Here is a 21,966-nt window from a genome sequence, read left to right as displayed (position 1 = left end):
TTATCCTTCTTCATTTGTTTTTTGCCCAACTAGCCCAGCTCAGCCCGGCCCTAATAGAGCCGCCATATAAGGACAAGGGCTAGGCAAGGGCCAAGGCTTGGCCCGGCCCGTTGCCACCCTTAATATTGAGCAATGTATGTACGAGTCTAATCAGAGAGACATGCCGACACGAGAGACAAAAGCAAATCTAAAGCACCTGTGTAACAGTGATTTTTCCTCCATTTGTCCCCTCATCTTGAGAGATTTTGTTGCCTTGAGTGCCATTGATCTTCCAAGAATTCCTTGTAAGATGGACCATAATGTTTGCCAACTCATGTGGCTCCTCGGTTATTTCCTCACTAATCTAACATCCTCACTTGCCTGGGGTCATCTGAAGTGGGTAAGTAGTCTGGAGACATCTCCAAAAGACTTGGATTTGGATTGAATAGAGGTAAAGGCTTCTTAGGCAGCCCAAAGGTAGCATTGCGTACTCAAAGAATGGAAATGGTAGCACATAAAGAAGATGTGTTCTTCATTCAAAGGGGATTTGGAACTTAAATTCTGTTGTGAGATATGTTATTAGTTCACTTAAGCTAATAAATTTAATAGGGAAAAACTCAAAATCAAATATTTTGCAAATTAAATTGTAAATCTAAATTTTTGTACCAACATTCAGTTCCATTCATGATTTTCACTTTAATGGTTCATCTTTTCAGCATGGATGCAATCCTGAAATCCAAATAATTTCCTGAACCCAACTCACCTATAAAAAAGCAAAATAACCAAAGTACTACTGTGTGCGTCATATGCATCTTCAAAGTGTACACATGACACACCAACAGGCGCTTACCGGTGCGACATGCTGTGGTTCAGTTCACTTCATTGGAGTGTGCCACAATCATAATTTGTATGCTCAAGCAATGGTCCCAATCTCACCAATTTGGGGACCACAACATTATCTCTAAGGAAACACCCCACCCCATTCTCCCACTGTAAAAGAGAGCCGACCAGGTTTGAACGTACAGCTAATGGAAACACACGACCCCATCTCTCTCTTGTGTATGCTTCGAGAGCTTGATCCACACTCGAGCCACCAAAGCCATTGACTTCAAGTGCTTTAGCAAGATTCCTTGAGAGCACGATGGCATCTTCCAATGCACAGCATGCTCCTTGCCCAAGGTTTGGAGTCATGGGGTGCCATGCATCCCCTGCCAATGCCAAGCCATGCGCTGAACCTGGTGGGCTAACCAGAGGCCAGAGCCACCGGTCCACTAAAGGGGTCTTGATAACCCCTTCATCAGGAGTCTTCTCTATAATGTCCAACAGCTCTTGAGGCCAGCTTTGCACCAGCTGTAGCGCTTCCTTCTTCAGTAAAGTTGGGTCACTGGTCCTTGGGCCTGTTTGGATAAAATTAGTGTGTGCTTCTTCACTGAAATCAGCAGCACATAAGAATTCAGCAAATTTTTGTTTCATGGAATTTTTTCTTAACATCAGCTTTTGGTTTCTAGACCCATTTCCCTTCTCAAGTTATTCATCTCTTCAATTTGAAGCTCTCAGAAAATCAAAATCAGTTGAAGAATTTTCCAGATTTAGCAACTAGCCAATGATTTACTCATTCAAATGATAAGTTGTTTTTTTCTCTCACGTTTTGAATCATCAGCTGATTATTATTGACTAGAGAAGTACACAATACATGATATAGATGTGCAGTGGAACATGCAACAGTGTACATATGTTTGATTTATTTGAATAGAAGATCTATTAAATAAAAAACTGATGTGCCTTTCCTACGAATATGAATTAGAAAAAGTGAAAGGGAGCAAATTTGAATTATAACATACAAATATCCAATGTAACTATAGAAAAAAATAGTACATTGGTATCATCACCTTCCGATGTGATTGTGATAGAGAGAGTAGGACAAACCATAACAGGACATGACCCCCACAATGGCTCCCAATCATCTAAAATATACATCATCACCATCCTTGAATAGATGGTGATGACCCAACTGGCCTATGTTCTTCCATAGTCCATTAACTGTCCTTGCAATGGATGGTGATGACCCCAAGAGACTATGTTTATCCATAGTCCATTGGTTTAAAATGTACTATCCCAATAGATAAACCGGGAAAAGGATGTAAACTCTAAATTCAGTTTGCAGTTAATTGATAAACCTGGAAATGGGTTGTTGAAGCAGATAAACCAGTAAACTTTGGTAGAAGAGAGAGGGACATAACCAGCACGCAAACCACTTCCATAAATGTAGTTCACTTTAGGCTCAAATGAATGCCCAGTTTGGTATTCTCCAAGCCCTCGAAATGCACATTGCCCAACATAACGAGGTTCTGAGAATCCCATCCATTTTGCAACAGGTGATTGGACCCCATCACAGCCAATTAGAACCTAACGTATATAGCTAGTCAAGCTATTTTAAACTCGAAACTAAAGAATAAAGTAAATCAAGCAAAACCATAAATGATTTTTATTAAGATTATCAGCAAACTACCTTAGTGGGAATCTGTCGACCATCATCAAGTACAACTAAAGTTTCACCACTCATGGTCTTATCAATTGTTGATACCCTTGAAGAGAAACAGATTGCATCTTGTGGCAATTCCCTAGCTATCATTTCCAAAAGCACCCTCCTTTCCACCCCTCGAACTTCTTGACTACACAAGAAGCATTACATTATTACACAAACTTACTGTTTTATATACGCCAGAAATGGCAATAGTTAACAAGGGACAAGATGAGGCCAGAAGCATGGGTATGAAAAATATGAAAGCTACTCAAGAGTTTGGCTTTGAGTATTTCATTACCTGAAAGCTTCATCCTTGAATTGGAAAGATCGCAGCTCCCTCCCAGATTCAGTTTTGATGGTCATTCTGCAAGAAAACTACCCCATCAAGAAATAGCATATTAACAAGGTAGCTTATGAGCAAATCAAGTTATCTAGAAACGACCTATGTTGAAGCCTCAAGCAAGCCTGAGGACTTGACAAATCAAAACATGAGTGGGTTTCAGGTACCTAACATGAGAAATTATCAAGGGAGAGAGCCCTGGTGCATCAACAGGTGAGCTTTGAGGGCAGCTCATGGTCAAAGCATTTGCCATGTATGTGACTTCCGAAGATTTCATTCGGGAGAAGAATTTCTTTCCAGTCGTTACATCAAAAGATGAACATGAGAAGATTTCATATGAAAATAGAAATTCACAAAAAACATTTGAGAAGATATAATGGAGGCCCTTGTCAAAAGCAGGGGTACAATCTCTCATAGTAAAAGACACATAAAACCAATGCTCTATGCTAACATGGTAGTCCTGCAAAAAGAGCATGGATCATCAATGTCCTTCAAAAAGAGCAGAACCAATGGATCATCCAATTGGTCCCTTTCTGTTCTCTCTCTCCACTGTTTTGCTCCCTTTCCAAATTCAAAGCTACCATACCCCTCGTTCATCAAACCCATCATATGCACCACCATAAACTCAGGTCAGGCAATAGGAATCACACCAACAAGTAAACTAAGATCATAGGATTATGGTCCTCTCTTAAATAACTTGCAAATTGTCAATTCTACTTCTATATCCAATAATAGTTAATCTCCAAAAATTATCAAAAACAAGAAGGAATTTCATAATCTCACCCAGTAACCTCGCCAAATTGCCGTCTCAGATCATCTGCAACCCCAAGGGTATCCAACACACGCCATCCATTCTTAAAGAGTGTCATAGAAGTGCCACCAATTCTTAAGGACCCTGCTTGCTCTAGGACCAAAGATTTAATACCAAGCCTGAATAAACCACGTTCTTCAATCAATAAAGAAATCCCATTACATACTGCTATGGAAGTATCAAATAACCCACTATAAGAAAAACGATCTCAGAAAAACAAAATATGGCTATGGAACAGTATGTTATAATTTGATCGTTTTTTGACCAAATTCACAGACATAAGCTGGCCCAACAAAAAGTAATCGCAGTTTTCTATGACATGAAGTGATATGAAAAGGAACAAATTTTAGTTAAAAAAGAACCTGTGTAAAGAGAGAGCAGTTGCAAGACCAGCAATTCCTGCTCCAACAATGAGGATGTCTTCCTTTTTAGGATTTTGGCATGCTTTCACCTTTAGACCAAATGGGTTTCTTCTGAAACTGGTTTGAAAAGAATGCTTGGATGGTACTCTGCTATGAAAACTTTTAGAATAAAGAGAAAAACCTTGTGAAGGAGCAGCCATTGATCACTTTTTGCAGCTTAGTCTGGTGGGAGTAAGAGGTGGAAACAATTTTCTCATTTCTGTTTTTTTCATCCTATTTTTAATTTTGCTTATTTTGCCTTGGTATCGGACATGAGCAACAAGAGATAGAAACCACGAAATCTAGTGGTGGAGGAGAGAGAACATTTTCTACATATTTCAGCAGTTTTAGATTACAGAAATGACTACAAACGTATTGAGGGCATGCTTATGGCGGGTATTATTTGGAGCGCGTGTGCTATGCTCCTACGGGATTATGGTGTATATCTACTACCTTAATCAGAAGACCTACTGGGGAGGACGCTTTCAAAAGCATCACTGGACTATTATTCTCAAAAGAAAATTTTGAATTTTTGACTTTTTCAAATGCTGAGATCTCGTGCTTTAAAAATTGGACCACTTCTATTCAATCTTGAAACATTGTTTTCTTTCAACGGGGTGTTTCTATTGAGGTTAATTTATAGGTCGAAAAGGTTATGTCCCAAAAATTTTAGTCCTAAAATTAGACTTGGATGGGGTTTTACCTGAGGGAGTGAATGAACAGTATGCTCCTACGGAACATAATATCTTTTTTTTTTTTTTTTTGAAAAAGTGGTCGAGGTGAGTATCATTATAACCCTTGATGCTCTATAACGATAAAGAAATTTGTAGCTCAAAAAATGGTCCACATCTATGAACACTTGAAACTTATCGGTCTAATTTGTTATAAATTATAATATATATAGTTTTAAGGCTTGATTTTTTTAATTTTTTTCATGTCCATAATAGCCGAGCAAGAAATGATCAATTAGAAGGCTTTCTGAACTGCAATTTTCACTTTTTCCCATAAGGTCTATGCTTTATTTTAACCTTCTAGTCCTCATGTAAAAATATAAGCCTCACCTCATAATGTTGTCCAAAATACTTCGGAGATAGTATACCCTGGCTCTAAAATCTATTTTTACTAGTGATTATGAAATTTATAACTCAAAAGGTACATATTTCACTGATCCGTGAATATTGGAAAATAAATGGTCTCGATAATTTGTTATAATATACACTATTTTGAGATATTAAGAAATCTTTATTTTTTCACATCGATAATAGTTAGAGATGATGAATTTGAATATTTTCTAATATCAGTACTACAATTTAAAGTGAGATTTGAGAGGCGGCCATACTTTTTCCATAAGTCATAGGCCGATGTGGTTCTATAAGGCTTAGTCCTTAGAAAAAAAGTAAAGCCTCATCAAATAACCTTATCTATAATACTTTTGCCATTATAAACCTTTCGAGGGCTCTAAAATCCATTTCCGCCACCAATTATGAATTTGGTAGCTCAAAAAATGGCACTGATCTTTGTTATATGTGAACACTTGAGAATAGATTCGTCTCTAACTTAGCAAAAAAAAGTTTCTCAAATTTTACGATTCTAACTGAAATATTTTCTATTAATTTTTTCACTGGAAGTAGACAAAAGTTTTAAGTTCCAGACATGTCTTTGAGTGCAGCTTGGGTTCAAAACGGAAACTTTTGGATCCATATTTCACTTAAACGATTGTCTATAGGGTCCGGTTGTTGGAGTTTCCAATTCATCACAATTATACAATTCTCTTTTTTTTTACTTCAAAGTTTTTTTTGATGGGAAAACTTTTCATGTGACCCCACTCACATATGAATTATATGTGACCCTGCTCTCAGCTGTCAAATATGAGCAGATGACTAGGACGGCTTGAGTTACCATGTTACGAGTTGGTTCTTGAGCGTTAGATCTTGATTTGACGATTTACAGTGTTTTATTTTTAATATTTATTTTATAAACTTTGAAAACTATTTTGGTCATTTATTTTTACAGGAAAATTTTCTTTTATTTTTTCTAGATGGGCCCGAAGTAGGGATACATATAATTTATATATGGGTAGGGTCAAATAGAAAGTTTTCCCTCTTTTAATAATGCAACATGTAGTACGATGCTCTGCCTACCTGCCACATCAATCTCCAGCTTAGGTAAAATCAGTGTTATAAAAATTGGACCCATGGGTTGAATCGGTTAGCCATGTTAGGGCCGGGTTTGCTGAAACGCCACATTTGATGAGCCAACTTGGGCATCTTGTGTAGAAAGGCAAAAAAAAATAAAGAACATATGAAACCAAATATTTAATTTCATATTATAAAGATGGATAAGTCAAAATCATATAAAAAACTAAAATAAAAAACATTTTGTGAATGAAATGTTAGAAAAAACACCAAAATTACAAAAAATAGGGTTTTTTTTAAATTTTGATTTGTTAGAAGAAAAAAAAGTTCATGAATAAAAATTTACAAAAAAGCCGGTCTATTATAGGGCTTGAATAGTAAAATTTTGAAGCAATTTTAGATGATTCAGTTCAGAAATGAACGAGAGATTGTAAGAAAGGGAAAGGCCGATTATCTCTTAGGGCTCAAAACCGGTGAGTTTTTTATTAATTTTTTTTGCTCAGGTGCATATTTTTATTGAAAGATATTTTTGGTGTCCGAATTGATCAAAATCGGCATTAGATATAGATTTTTAATGAAAAAAAATCTGAAAAATATTTTTTTTAACTTATTTTTCACTTGGAAAGGGGGTTCCAAGGGACGCGCCCGAGTCTGGCCAAGAATCGGCTACTAAGCTGGCTCCAAGTCAACATGGGGATATTTGACAATTGCGTAAATCCTAAATCTATAATTTTGGCAAAATTTGAGGGTGCGTCTCAATTTCACATTTTAAGGTCGACGCCCTATACAAACCACACCCATAAGTATTTACAACATAAATATGTTGAAATTTTGAAAACAAAATTAGCTTTATTTTACAGTGTTGAAATCATTTGGCCACATAGTAACTCGAACTGATATATCCATTATCAACTATCGATTCCTTGCAAATTGAACTCCATTTCCATTATCGAGATTTAAAGCTATTTTTAGATGGACTCTGTTTTTATGCTGCCAAGCCCCCATATATAGAAATACGGGCCTATTAATAAATCTATTTTTGAGATGGACTTTTTGACTGAATTTTTAAGGACTAGTAATATCTAACATGGAGACCATGGATACAATTACCCAAAAAAAACAAAGATTATGAATATGAAAAAATAAATAAAATTTAAAAACTAGAAATAATAATTTCAATAAAAAATATTTGGACCAATAGTTTCCATTGTTTTTAGATGGAATACCTACTTGCATCCATCTTAAAAATGGATGCTTTACACTTTTTGGGCCTCATATATAGATAGATGCTTTACACTTTTTGGACCGCATATATAAGAATACGGTCAAGCCCGCATGAAACAATTTTCCTTTTTAGATAAATGACATGCTTTTTACAAACTCAAATTGCCAATTATGCTTTAGGATTAGACACATGCTCTTATGAGCAAAGTATTTTATCATAATAACACAGAAAAGCACCTAATATATTGATCTTAACAAGATATTATCAGAATTATTATTGAGATAAAGTTATTATCGTGATAAACATAGAAATAGAATCTAAGGCGGGATTGTTAGTTTCCTCTACCCTCTCCTCTTTTTGGCAAGGGTGGCAACTGGACGAGCCTGGCCCGGTCCGGTCCTATGGCCTCAGTCCCCATAGGGCCAGCCCTAGCCTTGTTAGAGCCAGCCGGGCCAAAAACTAATAAAGCAAAAATAAAAATAAAAGCTACAAGCCAAGTTTGTGGCCCAGGCCTTACTTTTTAGGGCCGGGCCGACCAGGCCGCCGGATCCACTACTATTTGGGTATGGACTGGAATCCTGCAAGTTGTGTCGTGGGTCTTCAGTCTACACTAACCACTAAGAGCTACAAAATTGTTAACAAAAAAATACAAAATATCACTCACTTTCTAAGATTATAGGAAAATTATAAAAAATATACTTTTATTTTCATTTAATTGAAAAAAAACTTAAACTTTCATAAACCTCATCCACATTTTTTTTTTATATTTTTTTTTTACCAAAATAGCCTTCACTGTAGTCATATTATTGTGAAACCCGAGCATTAAGGTACTTTAAGTACCGTGACTATCCCATTTTATACAACATTTTACATGCCATGATAAATCGAAGTATTTTGAATGTCAAAACTATAGAAAAAAAAAGTATAGACGAAGTTTATAAAAGTTGAGGTTTTTTTTTTTAGCAAGCTTTCTATACTTCTCCTACAACCTAAAACTTATATACTCACTTATCCAACCGTCCATTCTGAATGGAGGGCTAAGATTGCCCCAATCACAATGTCACGTCTTTACACTATTTTTTTAAAAATTTTTTTTTTCTATAAACAGTTTTGTCACCAAATTTTTTACGTCCAATCCTCTATTAAACTCGCACTAGCTAAAAATATATATAGAAAAAAAACCATTTTCAATAAAATAAAATGACCAAATACCTTTAAAAGTTTCAAAAGATATTTTGATCATTATATTTAATCAAAAATTTATTTTTAATATTTTTTATAAATGCACCACAATGAGAAGCACGTATCAAATTTCGTATTCATACAATTTGTATAAAATAAACTAAAAATAAAAATTTCGTATTCATACAATTTGTATAAAATAAACTAAAAATAAAACACTTTGAATACAATTTGTATAAAATAAACTAAAAATAAAGCACTTTGAAACGTCGGATCTAAGATCAAATGGTGAATGGCTCTCTCGATCAAAATTGGACGGCAAGATGATAAGAGAAGCATAGATCTCCTATGTTGTAGGAGTAGTATAAAATCCTTTATTTTTTTCTTTTTTTTTTGTAATTTGTCAAAAATTAAAATATATTTCTCATAATTTCTCAAAAATTATATTATAAGATTCATCATATCTGCAAAATCACCATTTATTTTCGATTTTGAATTAATCATTGATCTCATACTAGACAAAAAAGAGGTAAGAGCCATTAGAACATCCATAGAAATTAACTCTCATTTTTACCTCGCCATTAACTTCAAGAATCACAAGAGACCCTAACATGAAATCATTCGAATTAAGAAGCACTACTATTAGTAGCAACCTGCTAACTGTACAAAGATACATCTCTCTCGAACTCCTATATCTATTCCCCTGCTACGTAATACCAAATAATCCATGTAAGAATTCTTTGCACCAATTTTCTCGGCTGACTTCTAACTCGCTCTCATACAAACCCTAACATTGCTACCGCCATTACAGTAGCAGCCCTAAACAAAATCTCATCCACACCTCTCTGCAACTTCACCACAGTTTGCTGCTCCTTCATCCTTAGCTTGTTGGAGGACTTACCCATAGAGATAATGGCATCTCTGAGGCCATTAATGGCCCATGAGACCCAAACAAGGCCAAACCCGATACCTGTATTCACCAACTTGCTTAAAGTTCGGCCTCGCACACCTTTAGAGAGAATGCAGAGCATGACTGCTAGGCCTGTGCCTGCAAGGCCTACAGCTAGCCCAGATAGAAGCCGCCCCACTTCTGGGCCCATGTGAACCAGAGCCAAGAGGCCCGTTTGTCCTGACCTTTTGTTGAGAATTAAGGAAATAAGGTTTTCACATGCGTGGAAAAGACTTTTGCCATAGAGCTCTCTCTCTCTAACTGTTAACTTCATGTTCTTTCTTCTCTTTCGTGGCGATGCCTTCTGTTTCCTTACATCGGGGCTGTGAAATACAAAAACTAGGGAGTTAGAACAAGTGAGTAGAACCTCAAAAAGAAAGAAAAAATGAAAGAACGGGAGATTACACAACAATGTCATGGAAAAAGAGGGTCCAATCTGATTTGACTGCTGAACCAATCAGATGGGTAAAATTAAATCAAAGTTTCTCAAAAACAATGTGGACCCTCACAAAATGTCAAAAAATTGGATATTTAAGGAAAATGTAAGGGAACAAAAACAAAGTCCTTAGGAAAAACTAACAAATATAAACCCAAAAGTAAAAGAAATATATGTCCCTATGAGTCTTCTATACCATGTATTTTTCTTGCAAATCTAAAATTTTCTACAACAAATACTTTTAGTTTTTATGGTGCATATTGCACTGTGCCCCTGCATTCTCCACCTTCCAACTAAGTTGGATGGTGTAGGTTTCATGCGGTACCGCCCGAATAGAAACCATGTCCCTTTACAAATTGATAACTTACACAATGTAAGCTTATATTCAGATTTAAGTACTCATATTTTAAAAGAACTTTCAGATGGATATTAAAAAGAGGAAAAATTTGTGACTCAGGACTTATCATTTTCAAGAAGTCCTGCAAGATTTTCAGAAAATAGAGCTTTGTCACTATTGTTTTATCCAGTTCCTGGTGGACTGAAACCAGTTAGTAGGTCACATCCCATTCAAAACAGCCAAACCAGTAGGCTCGGTCCTGTCCAGTTTTCAAACACAGTTACACTCAAATAGAAAGAAAGCACAGATTATGTCCAGTTTTAAAGCATGAAATTGTTACCTCTTCACAGGTGCCATCATGGCTGCATGTTGATTCCATGCAGGTGCTACTCTGGAGTCAGAGTCCCTGAAATTAGAGCATAAAGTTCGATTATCAGGTGAATTCCAAGACACAATCGTTTCAAAACACACAAAAAAAGTCAAAACCTACCCAAGAAACAACAATGTAGTCAAAAGAGAACACAAATGGGATCTATGGACTGCAGGAAGCATACCTTATGAAGTGTGGAACCAAAGCAACTTGCTTGCTCCAATAGGTCGAGTTCTTAGTGAGATATAATTCGGAAATAATTGAGCATAACTCTTTCAGCTCAGCTTCTCTTGGAGTTAGCAGAGCCTGTCCTACTGGATTGTGGTGAAAATCGTGGTAAAAACCACTGTGCACCTTCTCCTGGCTTTCCAATGCTCTTCTTGGGTCTGTGAGTCCTACTGGATTGTTGTGAAAATCTTGGTAAAAACCAGAGTGCAACTTCTCCTGGTTTTCCGATGCTCTTCTTGGGTCTATCACAGAAGGTGATATATTGCCGTCTCCAATATAGTAGTGACTAAAGCCATAATCTGAGGTAAAGGGTGGGTTTTGGTTCATGTTCAAAGCCAAATTGTAAAGGCCACTCAAATCAGTTAGCAAGGAAGAATCAAGGTCTTCTCTTAGCCCATTATCGCCAAGGAACTGCATGCTCCTTTCGTATCTCATGCATTGCTGAACGATCCTGGAGCTGAGGAGCAATGACTCTGGGTGGCAGATTTCTGCACCTGACAATGTGGGACAATAAAATATAAGCCCTCTCACAACCACAAATATGTGAATAAATAACTTGAAAACAAGTATGAGTTTCATGGAAGTAAAGTTTCATGGAAGAAAACTGTAACATACAGAAAGATACACAGTATATCAAGAGATGCTAAGCAGTTCATGAACATCAAACAAAAAGTACCCTCTTAAGTTCCTTGATTCTCGAAGTCAATGAGAAATATCACTACATTTCTTTTGAGTAGATAATTTAGGTTGGAACCCACAACCTCAACGGTGCAAATCCAGGCTGCCTTGCTGTTGAGTCATGGGCTGAACCCCTGAGATCTCTCTACTTAGTTATAAAGTGGACAAAACAATTTGGATTCTCCAACAAATACTCGAACATGTTTACAGAAACACTGTAAATCCCCCTAAGAATTCCAAGGTTTCTGAAATCAGTTAGTGTTTTGATAAAAATGAGGCCAATATTATTGAGAGGATGCCGGCCACCATGTGACCAATGAGGAAGATTTCGAATAAATAGAAACTTAAAACAGCTCACTCCCTTGCTCCATCAGCTGATGTTTCCCACATTTCAAGTCGACAAAAGGTCAATTTTTTCATTGAGGGTCCCATAGAATCTTATTACGTACAGAACTCTTTTTTAATCTAACATAAGAACACAGGCACATAGTTCATGATAGCACTGATTCAGAGCAAAATCATATTCAACAAACCTACTGAGTGAATGCAATTCCCAATTTTAAACATGAAGGATCACATGCATCATAGAATCTGTAGCCATCACGAAGGGCTTCTTATAAAAGATATGTTCTTTATTGATTTCTATTTTACTTAAGAACGAGATATGAAGGAAATATACATCGAGGAAATACGAACAAACCTTGGGAATCCACAAGTACAGGGCTGCTTCTCATTGAGGAAAGATCCAACTGGACATTTGGGAACAATTGTGAAGACTTCCATGGTACCTCAAACTCAAGCGATTTGAGCAGCAAATGCGATGCCAGAAAATCTGGTTTTGAGACAGGAAAAGGCAACAGTGGTTGAAATCCCTGGCAAAGACAAGGTGCAGACAAGGTCAAGTGCTGGAGAATAAAGATATGAAATAAATGCATGCAAGGCAAAGTAATTTCCTACTCTTTTCCATGCTTGCAAAACCATTTATCCATTATATATTTCATAAAAATCAAAAGAGCAGAATGGAAATAAAAACAGTGGTTAAAAACACGGAACCAAGCAGGAGGCAGGTCCGAGCTGGCTCGCCAATCCCCAATTTTAATCAGCCAAGACTCAGACAGGAATCACTAGTTCTTGTAAAGACCCTTACAGGATTTGGACCTCAAGACTGGGTTGAGACTTGCATCACCCGAAACCAAGAGGGTGCTGGTTCCGAGTGATTTGGACAAGTCGAGTCAGATTTGCTTAGTTTTTAAACACTGATAAAAAACGTAAGAATAAATATTCCAGCATTAACAGAAATTATATCAATGTCCAGTTCTGGAAATTCACAAAGAAACAACCAAGACGATATGGTCGTCACAACAACCAAAAGTACTTGTTACATCTCACCGAAAAATACATCTGAATTGAAAAATTTAGAAAACCCAATAATGGTAGGAGGTACACTTGAATGCCTAAAGAAACAAAGGGAATAAGACCACATTCTCAAGCACCGTCTCATTTTTTAACTTCTCGAGCATCGTCAGATGATTTTTTATTTTTTATTTTGGTGGGGGGGAGGGGATTTCCAGAGTAAGAACATGTTTGTTCATATAATAGATGGAAAAAGGTAATATGTTATCCACATATAAGTATATATTTTTCCATAATATCCATATAAATGTCCCCATAAAAATGTCAAGACATTATAAACCAAAGCATTCAATTTACAACACTGAAACATAAAGGACTCTCAAAAGCAAAGCAAGCCAAGTTTCCAAAGTCCAAAAATATATAATCTTTACCCAATTTTGACAACATACCCAGTATTGAGTTGGAGCTCTAAGAACATCTAATACAAAAGTTTTGAGTAAATCTTCCATTCCATAAAGAATCACGTCTAAGAATATCTAATACAAAAGTTTTGAGTAAATCTTCCATTTAAAAAAGAATCTCTCACAGGACGTGAGACTCCCTTGAACTTATATGATAACATTTAATGAATCATCCTCTTAAACTCTCAATCCGAGGAAATAACTTGTTGAAACACCTGTTCTAATAAAGAACATATTCCTCTTGGACCCAATACGTGCATTCACATTGACCAGTAGACCAATACTGGAAATCATAATGTTAGGAAATAGATAAACCACATCCAATTATAAACTATTGACTAATGAGAAGATGAACATAAATAGTTGCGTAACCATCAGTAATTTAAAAAGGCCACTACAATATCTTGGATAGCATTGACTCGCATCATCATCATTTGAGCCTCATCCCAACTATTAGGGTTAGCTACTGCTCCACCATTTTTTATTTAGGATTCATGAAATAGATGTGGCAAAGTTTTACGCTGGCTGCCCACCTAACACAAGCCTCTCCTATCTCAGGGCTTGCGACCGTCATGACCAGCTTGGGCTTAAAAACCAAACATGAAAAGTTGAAATAATATAGAGCTAGAGTTCCATTGTGTAGCAATGAAAATATTTATAATTAGAAGATGGGAAAGGAATGTGAATGATTTAGGCGATTGTCCCAACTAAAGGACCAGAAGAACATATATATACAGAAAAGAAATTTTTTTAATAAACGAGAAGCTGGCAACTATTTCAAAAACATTACAGTTTCCGGATAACAAACCATGATATTGTCATGATAATAAAATGACTTTCCATAAATATACATTATGTTTCACCGTCAAATAACCATCTAAGTTTGGAAATATTTTCAGGATATCTTAGTGGTTTTCCTCATTTAATTGAAACAGAGATTACATGATACTTTACATATGTTCCCAAAAAACTTGTTTTTCAAAGACAAAATAAAAATAAAATTATTAAAAAATTTGCAGACGAAAATATGTCATATATATCCTCAATAAAATTCCACAAACTACCAATAGCTGTTGTTATGATGCAAAAAATATATAATTAAGTCCACGAATACCAAAAAATAATAATCAAATAATTGGGAATTCATGTCGTTAAAGAGATGAAGAATTCAAACGAACAATTCAATCCCGAAAATCCTACACAACCACCGAAACATAAAAATCAAGAAAAACATTGGCATGACAGAAAAACATAACACAACCCAGCCACAAATGCCCATAAGAAAAGAGTGTAAGGGACGACATTAAGTTCAAACCAGAACCTTTGAAATTGAATGAAACGTTACAACAGAGATAGTTAACTGAGAGAAACGTCAGAGAAAACTCAATTGTCAGAATTCATACTAAACATGAAGGAACAGGCCATATCAACAATTCAACCCAGCAAAATTCTATCAAAATTCAAACAGAACTTAATGTAATATAAAAAAAAAACAATCAATTTACAATTAAATATATATATATATATAGAGAGAGAGAGACATAGAGAGCAAAATGCATCAAAATTTAAATAAACCTTAATCCGATATAAAAACGAAGAAATACCCAATTGAGAGAGAGAGAGAGAGAGAGAGAGAGAGAGAGAGAGCAAAATGCATCAAAATTTAAATAAACCTTAATCCGATATAAAAAAGAAGAAATACCCAATTGAGAGTGAGAGAGAGAGAGAGAGAGAGAGAGAGATTGAACCTTGGGAGACCTGGAGAGGCCCTGTTCTCGAAGGGGACACCCACAAGGGAAACTGGGAGCAGAAGTCAAGCAAAGCTCTGCCATCGCCTCCACTAATTAGAGAGAGAACGACACGATTTCTAGGGTTTCGAGTACCTAACCCAAGGCAAGAACAAAGTCATGTGTCTCTTCATCACCAACCCAGCCAGACGAATCGCAAGGATTGGGATCTGTGGCCCTTGCTTCTTCCTTAGTCATGTTTACGAATTAGAACCATATGTAAATTGGAAAAACTTTATATATAAATTTACGGTTGAGAGAGAAAAGGAAGGGGACTACATTTTTGGGGGGCCCATACCATATCGCGACATCTGGGAGGAAAGATTCCCTCCACCTTAGCAGTTCAATAAATGACCCAAATAAACGGTACAAAAAATTAAAAATATACCACTCAAATTCTAAATTTTTATTATTTCTCGAGTTTAATATCCACAATTGGATTCAAAGCCCATCTCTAATATCGACGTTGAAGGCGATGCATGTAAATAGGACCGGGGGGCAATGCGATACAGGGAAAAAATAATAGACTAGAAATATAAAAAATAAAATAAACTCTCTGCTTCTCTGAAAAGACTCCGGAAAGATCAATAATATCCGGAAATATCTTCACTTTCAATACAAACTAAAAATAATAATAAATTAAAATAAATTAAAAATAAAAAAAATTATCTCTCACTTATCTCTTAAAAACAATTCTAACCTATTCTAACTAGCTCAACCATGTCATAAAAATTAAACTTTCAAATCTACCCCCATAAATATCTATAAACCCTAAAAAAACTAAAAAAAATTAAATAACATATTTTTTAAGTACTAGAAAAATATAAAATTAAAAAATTAGTCCGTTAACCACAAATTGTGGTGAGGGCCGGGCCTCGGCAAATTAAGATAGGCCCAGCTTGGCCCTTTTTCTCTTTTTTTGCATTGTTTTCCTTTAATTTTACCCAGCACCATGCAACCCAGCCCAGGTCTCAAGAGAATAGAGCCAGGTTGTTGCCAGCCCTGAGATGAGAGACTTGAGTGAATTCATGTTTTTTATTTATGCTTTTCTCCCATAATCGCTTGGGTACAACAATTCCCACTCGAGCAAGTACTAAGATGGAAAGATGATTTATTTATTTTTTATACGAGTTTACTGGGTTGAAACCTCTTACAAAATCATTAAAATGATTCTAATTAACATTTAATATATCACTGTTTTATTTCAATCTCACTTAATACTTCCTCAAAAAGTTTTTGAAAAAACCCAAATAGTCGTTGTTCACAAAAATTGTCCAGATGAAAATACCCATGCTTATTTAGAATTACAAATTAACAACAATAGGGTTCTTGATGGAATAATTAGGGGGATTTATGTTATAAGAGATTTGTGCAAGTAATAGAGTGACATCTTTATTACTTAGGTTGAGGCCAATTGGGGATCAAATTGTTAAAACAATCATAATTTCCAATCTTGAACCATGGCAATTTGAAAAAATTTAAATATTTTTGAGGAGTTACTAAGGTGAAATGAAATAATAAATATCTTCTTAATTTTTAATTGAGATTTCAATGATTTTGTAGGGTTTCAACCCCTTCGATCTAACTTATTAAATACTGGCTACTTCTTCTCCGGTCCAATGTACGTGTATGCTGTACTAGCGTTTAAAAAGTTGGACTTGGATTGACCAAAGTTTTAGGGTGCACCAGAATTCGGGTCGAAAAAACTGGGACTCAACCAAGACAAGATCAGCGGTCCGTTCAACGTAGAAAACCTCGAAAACCTCGTAATTCCGTGTCTCACATTCATTATTATTTGGGGATTGTATTCTTTTAGCGTGTGGTTTCTACGAGGTTGCCACCTTAAAAATTCCAATTTAAGCGCACCTCCAAATTTTATCGTAAATTTGGTGTAAAAAAATTCTTAGGATTGTTTGAAAATTTATTTTAATATCTATTTATAAAATTTAAACTTCAAAAATGGTTAAAATCAGACAGATCTATAAATATATGAAAATCTTGAAAGTGAACGGTTTAGATAATGTGTTGCACTATTTTTAGGATTCAAAAATAGAAAAAGCTCGGATTAGTCCACTAGCTCATATGAACATATGAGCCTAACGGCCCAGATTGAATCTGGGCCGATCTGACGGTCATGACCTCATTTCATGTTTGAATTTTAATTTTTTTTTTGTACAAATCCAAATCACTTGAAATTTTAGGTGTGTATTCTTCTCATAAATACGCACCTAATAAAAATATATAAAAAGATTATTCATGAAAATAAATGACCAAAATACCCCCAAAACTTTTCAGAGGTATTTTAGCCAATTTGTTTCATGTAAAATATTTTTTTGATATTTTTTGAAGATTCAACTATTTTTTATGAACACACTTTTAAAATTTCAAATAATTTGGATTTATAGAAAATAAAATTAAAATTCAAACACTATCAGACATTTCTGATCGTCAGATCAGCCCAGCTTCAATCTGAGCCGTTGGGCTCATATGTTCATATGATCTAGTGGGCTAATCCCAACTTTTTCCATATATATATATATACGAGCCTCTACCTATTTTTTGACATCATATGTGGTTTTTGAATTAGAGAAATGGAAGCCTAGACTTTAGTAGGGGCACAAGTGGTGCTACCACCAAGACCAAACCCCATTTTCCACATGATTTAACACAGGATAGCTATTAGTCAATAGTCACTAGATGATTGTTTGCAAAAAAAAAAAAAATAATAATTGGATTTTGTATTCTTGAAGATCAAGATCTTTCCCTGAAAAAATTGGATGGTTCTTGTTCACTCTTGGGATGTCATTTTTTAGTAATGCGACTTGATTTTTTTTATTCTTTGAGATTGTTCGTTGGGTTCTAGGGATTACATCTCTAAAATTTAGATCCGAAAAGTATTCCATTGAATTTTGCTTGAGGGAGCAAACGAATTATAGGAGCATAAAATCTTCTCACTTCTTTTAAGAACTACAAATAGGTGATATCCGGGTGATCATTTTTCCAGAGCTTTGAGCCACAGCCCGTGGCCGAATAGAAACTTTTAGCCTTGGAAAAAGTTTCATGAGAAGTGTACAAAAGCGATCACTTGCTCTTTAGGTTGTCCCGGATGCTGTTGTCCTTTAAATATCCAATCGGGCAGTTGTGAACTTGTCATTGACTAGACGAGGACCATAATCCGGTGCTGGTTCTGCTTGACTAGGACCATAATTCGGTGTTGGTTTTGTTTTGGAAGAGGTGGGTTAGAAACGGTCATAACTTTTAACTTATGCACAAAGTGGCCGCTCTCAATACTCGAACCAGCACTCTTGCGCTGGCTACCTGAGCCTTTTACTATCACACCAAGCGACAACTCCTATGTCATTGACTACACTCAAAGTTAAAAAAAAAAAAAATCTAATTATTAAGAGTAATTGTGACCTTCTTGTAAAAAAGATAACTAGTTGCTTAGTATACAATCACAAAAGTTTATATAAAGTCTCAACCTTACATTGTTGAAGTAAGGTACACAAAAACAAAATCCATAAAAAAAGGTTGTTTGAATGATAAAAAGACCTTCAAATTGATTATATGAACCTCAAGATGTATTGATACAAATGAAAAATAAATAAAATCCTAAAAGTTTATACAAGGTATCAAGCTTACACTATTGAAGTAGGGCACAAAAAAAAAAAACATTAAAAAAGGTTATTCGATTGCTAGAAAATCTTCAATTTGATTATCTGAACCTCAAGATGTATTGCTACAAACAAAAAATAAAATAAAATAAAAGATTTTAAGCTATTGCTATAAACGAAAAAAATAAATTAAAAGATTTAAAGCGAAAAAATAAATTAAAAGATTTAAAGCCATGTAATAGTGTATCTTTTAAGGCATTAACTAGGCCATTCTTTTTCAAAATTTTAAGTGTTTATAGATGTGTTCGATATGCAATTTTTTTTAAACTTTGTACCTGGGAGTAACAATAATATAAGGTTGACACCTCATGCACAACTCATCCTTTCCCTTTCATTACGGGAAGTTTTATGTGACTCTATATCCCATTTTTTAGCTACTTCCTCTTTCAATTCTGGGCGAGGATTGCGACAAAGGACCATTAATAGATGGAAAAAGTTTATATAAGTGTGAGGCTCTAAACCATCAAATTAAGATGCACCTCAGAAATTTCATTAAAAGAGGTCGTTTCGATGCCCAAAAAACATTTATAGACATGAGAAAAAATGGATTTCAAGTTTTGAAAATAGTGCTTCTTGTAATGCATTTACGAACAGTCAATTTTCAAAATTTTCAAATGGTAATAGATATGCTAGATCTACACTAGTTTTGAAACTTTAAATTTTATGCTTAGAGATGAAAATAAAATTCCACGCCATCGTAAAAATTTTCAGTAATGAAACAAAACATCTTCCGACACTATTCAAAGGTACGCCTTAATTTGATTGGTTAGAGCCTGGCATTATACAAACCACACCCTTGATAGATTTGGCATTGGGAAAAAGGAACCTAACTAAACCCAAATTTAAGCAGAGAAATCATGCAAACAAACAAAAAGAACCCTAAATTATCCATCCCAAACTGAACAATGAGATGATGAGAGACGGAAAAAGGTTAGCACAAGAAAACAAAGGCGATGCCTAAATTTAAGGAAGAGGGAGAGAGACAGAGAATCACTTTGACGTTGTCTTCCAACCTAAAATCACGCAACTTCCACTCCCCACGAATGCCATGCCCCTCATTTTCTCACGGCCCCCATTCCTCCTCCTTTTCTCTCCCCCGTTTCCCACTCCTTTGTTTGTTTTGCCTCAACTCTCAAACTCACAGGGCGGTGGAGCTGCTGGTGGTGGTGGTGGTGAAGTGGTGGCTCCTCTTAGCCCCTAAGCGAACGAACGAACAAACAAACGCACAACAATGCTTTCTCTCTCAGCCCCTTTCTCTCTCCTCATTTTTTCTCTCCTCTTCGCCGCCCTCGTTTTGGTGGAGGAAGTGGATTCGAACCAGTCTCGCCGCCCCTTCCTCTCTCTTACCCATTCCCCTCCTCCTCCCCCCCCTCGCCAATACTATTTCCAACAGCCGCCGAAATTCGAACGGTCTCTCCCGTTCGTTTTGACGCTGGTTTTGGCTGCTTTTTTCTTCATTGGCTTCTTCACCATCTACGTCTGTCGCTGCATCTTGGATTGCCTCGGAGACCGCTCTTTGCGCCGACGCCGTGCGGAGGGCAACACTGCCCTGCAGCGCCCCCCTGGCGGGCCCCGCGGCCTGGACCCTGACACCATCGCCAGCTTCCAGACCTTCCCTTACTCTGAAGTCGAGTCCCTGAAACGCGGGCTGGAGTGCGCCGTTTGCCTCAGCGAGTTCGCTGGAGAGGAGTTGTTGCGATTGCTCCCCATCTGTAACCATGCATTTCATCCGGTTTGTATTGATCAGTGGCTGAGTTCTCACACGACGTGTCCTGTTTGCCGGGGTAATCTTGTGCCGGAGGCAATTGACATTGATACCGAAGATGCCTTGGAGCCGGAGTCGGTTTCATCACAGGGGTCACCTACACCCGTGGCGGCAGAGAATATGATGTTGGTGAAGGATTCTGATGACAACGTTCATAGGCGGTCGCATTCAACGGGGCATTCGATGAGGAGGCCTGCGGTGGAAGAAGGGGTATCCAGTGGGTTTTCCGGGGAGAGAGGGGACGACAGGTTCACCCTAAGGTTGCCACAGGGGGTAAGGGAGAGGATAGCAAGGGTGCATGAGAGGGGCGGGAGCTGTGTCACATTTCGGGAGCTCCGCGTCTGCGAAATCCGGCATTGAGCCCAGTTTTTAGGCAAAATGTGTGGCATGTTTTACGTGAATTCCGGTTTTCCGGCTCGATTCATCATAAACTCCAGTTTCCGGCCAGTTTTTTTGGCTGGTTTCTGGCGAAGAGTTAAGGTAAAGAAGAGGGTGAGACGAGTGTAAGTTGCTTGTCCCCCATGCATGGTACGCTGTTGATGCATTTGGTTGGGCTCATAGCTTCTCTAATATTGACATTGCAAAAACAGTGTTCGTGTAGGAGATGTTTAAATTTGTACATGAATGGGCCAATCTAATAGTGAAAAGTCCCTATAATTGATTGATGCTATATACCTTTCACATTTTTGGCCCAAAATTTGTTATGTCATAAACATTTATCTATAGTTATTCAAGAATTCAAAACCACAATGTAACACCTTTGGTATAAGCCACAATTCAAAAGCATGATGTATGATCTTTGGTATAGGCAACGACCATCCCTTATATGTAGGGGTGGCAATGGTCGATTTTTGGCTCTGCCTTGTCAGACTGGCCCTAAAACATTAGGGCCCTTAGGGCCACGAAATGTGGCCCCAGGGCATGGAAACCATGGCAGCCTAGCCAGCCCTCCCCTCTTTTTTACTTTACTTGGGCCGGCCTTGCCCGACCTGGTTTTGATAGGGCCTGCCCGGCCTGGCTCTGATGGGGCTTGGGCCAAGGCCTTCTTGGCCCGGTCTCTATGGGAACTAAGGCAAGGCTAGGGCCAAGGGTTAGGGGTGACAATAGACTCGAACCCAAGGAATAGACCCGATCCGTGTCTAGGTATGGGTCTAAAAAATGGACTTGGCGGGTCAGGTCCCGGTCCAAATTTTGGACACGAACACCATTCGGGTCCATGTACAAGTTCGATCGGATCAAGATGGGTATGAGTTTGGGCCCCATAATATTTTTTGGGTCCCAATATATGAAATATATTTTACTATAATTAAATACATAAATATTTTATAATT

The 21,966-nt window shown here is 36.8% G+C and overlaps 3 protein-coding genes across 5 annotated transcripts; 1 reads left to right on the top strand and 2 right to left on the bottom strand.

Annotated features, from left to right (window-relative positions):
* Positions 1 to 636: 636 nt before the first annotated feature.
* Positions 637 to 4,373, bottom strand: CTF2A (FAD/NAD(P)-binding oxidoreductase family protein). Of its 3 annotated transcripts, none has more exons than XM_088861194.1 (6): positions 4,017 to 4,373; positions 3,627 to 3,773; positions 2,802 to 2,867; positions 2,489 to 2,651; positions 2,157 to 2,385; positions 637 to 1,408 (listed from the first exon to the last, which is right to left on the bottom strand). In XM_088861194.1, exons 1-6 carry the CDS (start codon positions 4,214 to 4,216, stop codon positions 1,347 to 1,349), a joined length of 867 nt encoding a protein of 288 aa, XP_088717320.1. In that variant the 5' UTR covers positions 4,217 to 4,373; the 3' UTR covers positions 637 to 1,346. The 3 variants fall into 3 exon arrangements, with proteins under 3 accessions (XP_088717320.1, XP_006838554.1, XP_088717321.1); XM_006838491.4 differs by having other exon boundaries at positions 637 to 1,376; XM_088861195.1 differs by lacking the exon at positions 2,157 to 2,385 and having other exon boundaries at positions 637 to 1,376.
* A 4,777-nt stretch (positions 4,374 to 9,150) lies between these two features.
* On the bottom strand, positions 9,151 to 15,413 carry LOC18429199 (uncharacterized). The gene is made up of 5 exons (XM_011623212.3): positions 15,158 to 15,413; positions 12,296 to 12,467; positions 10,874 to 11,411; positions 10,660 to 10,725; positions 9,151 to 9,869 (listed from the first exon to the last, which is right to left on the bottom strand). The coding sequence occupies exons 1-5, from the start codon at positions 15,239 to 15,241 to the stop codon at positions 9,374 to 9,376; spliced, it is 1,356 nt and encodes a 451-aa protein (XP_011621514.1). The 5' UTR covers positions 15,242 to 15,413; the 3' UTR covers positions 9,151 to 9,373.
* Positions 15,414 to 19,737: 4,324 nt separating this feature from the next.
* LOC18429198 (RING/U-box superfamily protein) lies at positions 19,738 to 21,379 on the top strand. Its single transcript, XM_020664462.2, has one exon. The coding sequence runs from the start codon at positions 20,102 to 20,104 to the stop codon at positions 20,993 to 20,995; it is 894 nt and encodes a 297-aa protein (XP_020520121.1). The 5' UTR covers positions 19,738 to 20,101; the 3' UTR covers positions 20,996 to 21,379.
* Positions 21,380 to 21,966: the final 587 nt, after the last annotated feature.

This window comes from Amborella trichopoda, chromosome 3, assembly GCF_054954075.1.
Source record: "Amborella trichopoda isolate Santa Cruz 75 chromosome 3, AtrichopodaSantaCruz75HAP2 v2.0, whole genome shotgun sequence".
Lineage (NCBI taxonomy): Eukaryota > Viridiplantae > Streptophyta > Magnoliopsida > Amborellales > Amborellaceae > Amborella > Amborella trichopoda.
Note: the sequence above shows the minus strand (reverse complement) of the source record. Positions and strands in the feature narration are given on the sequence as shown.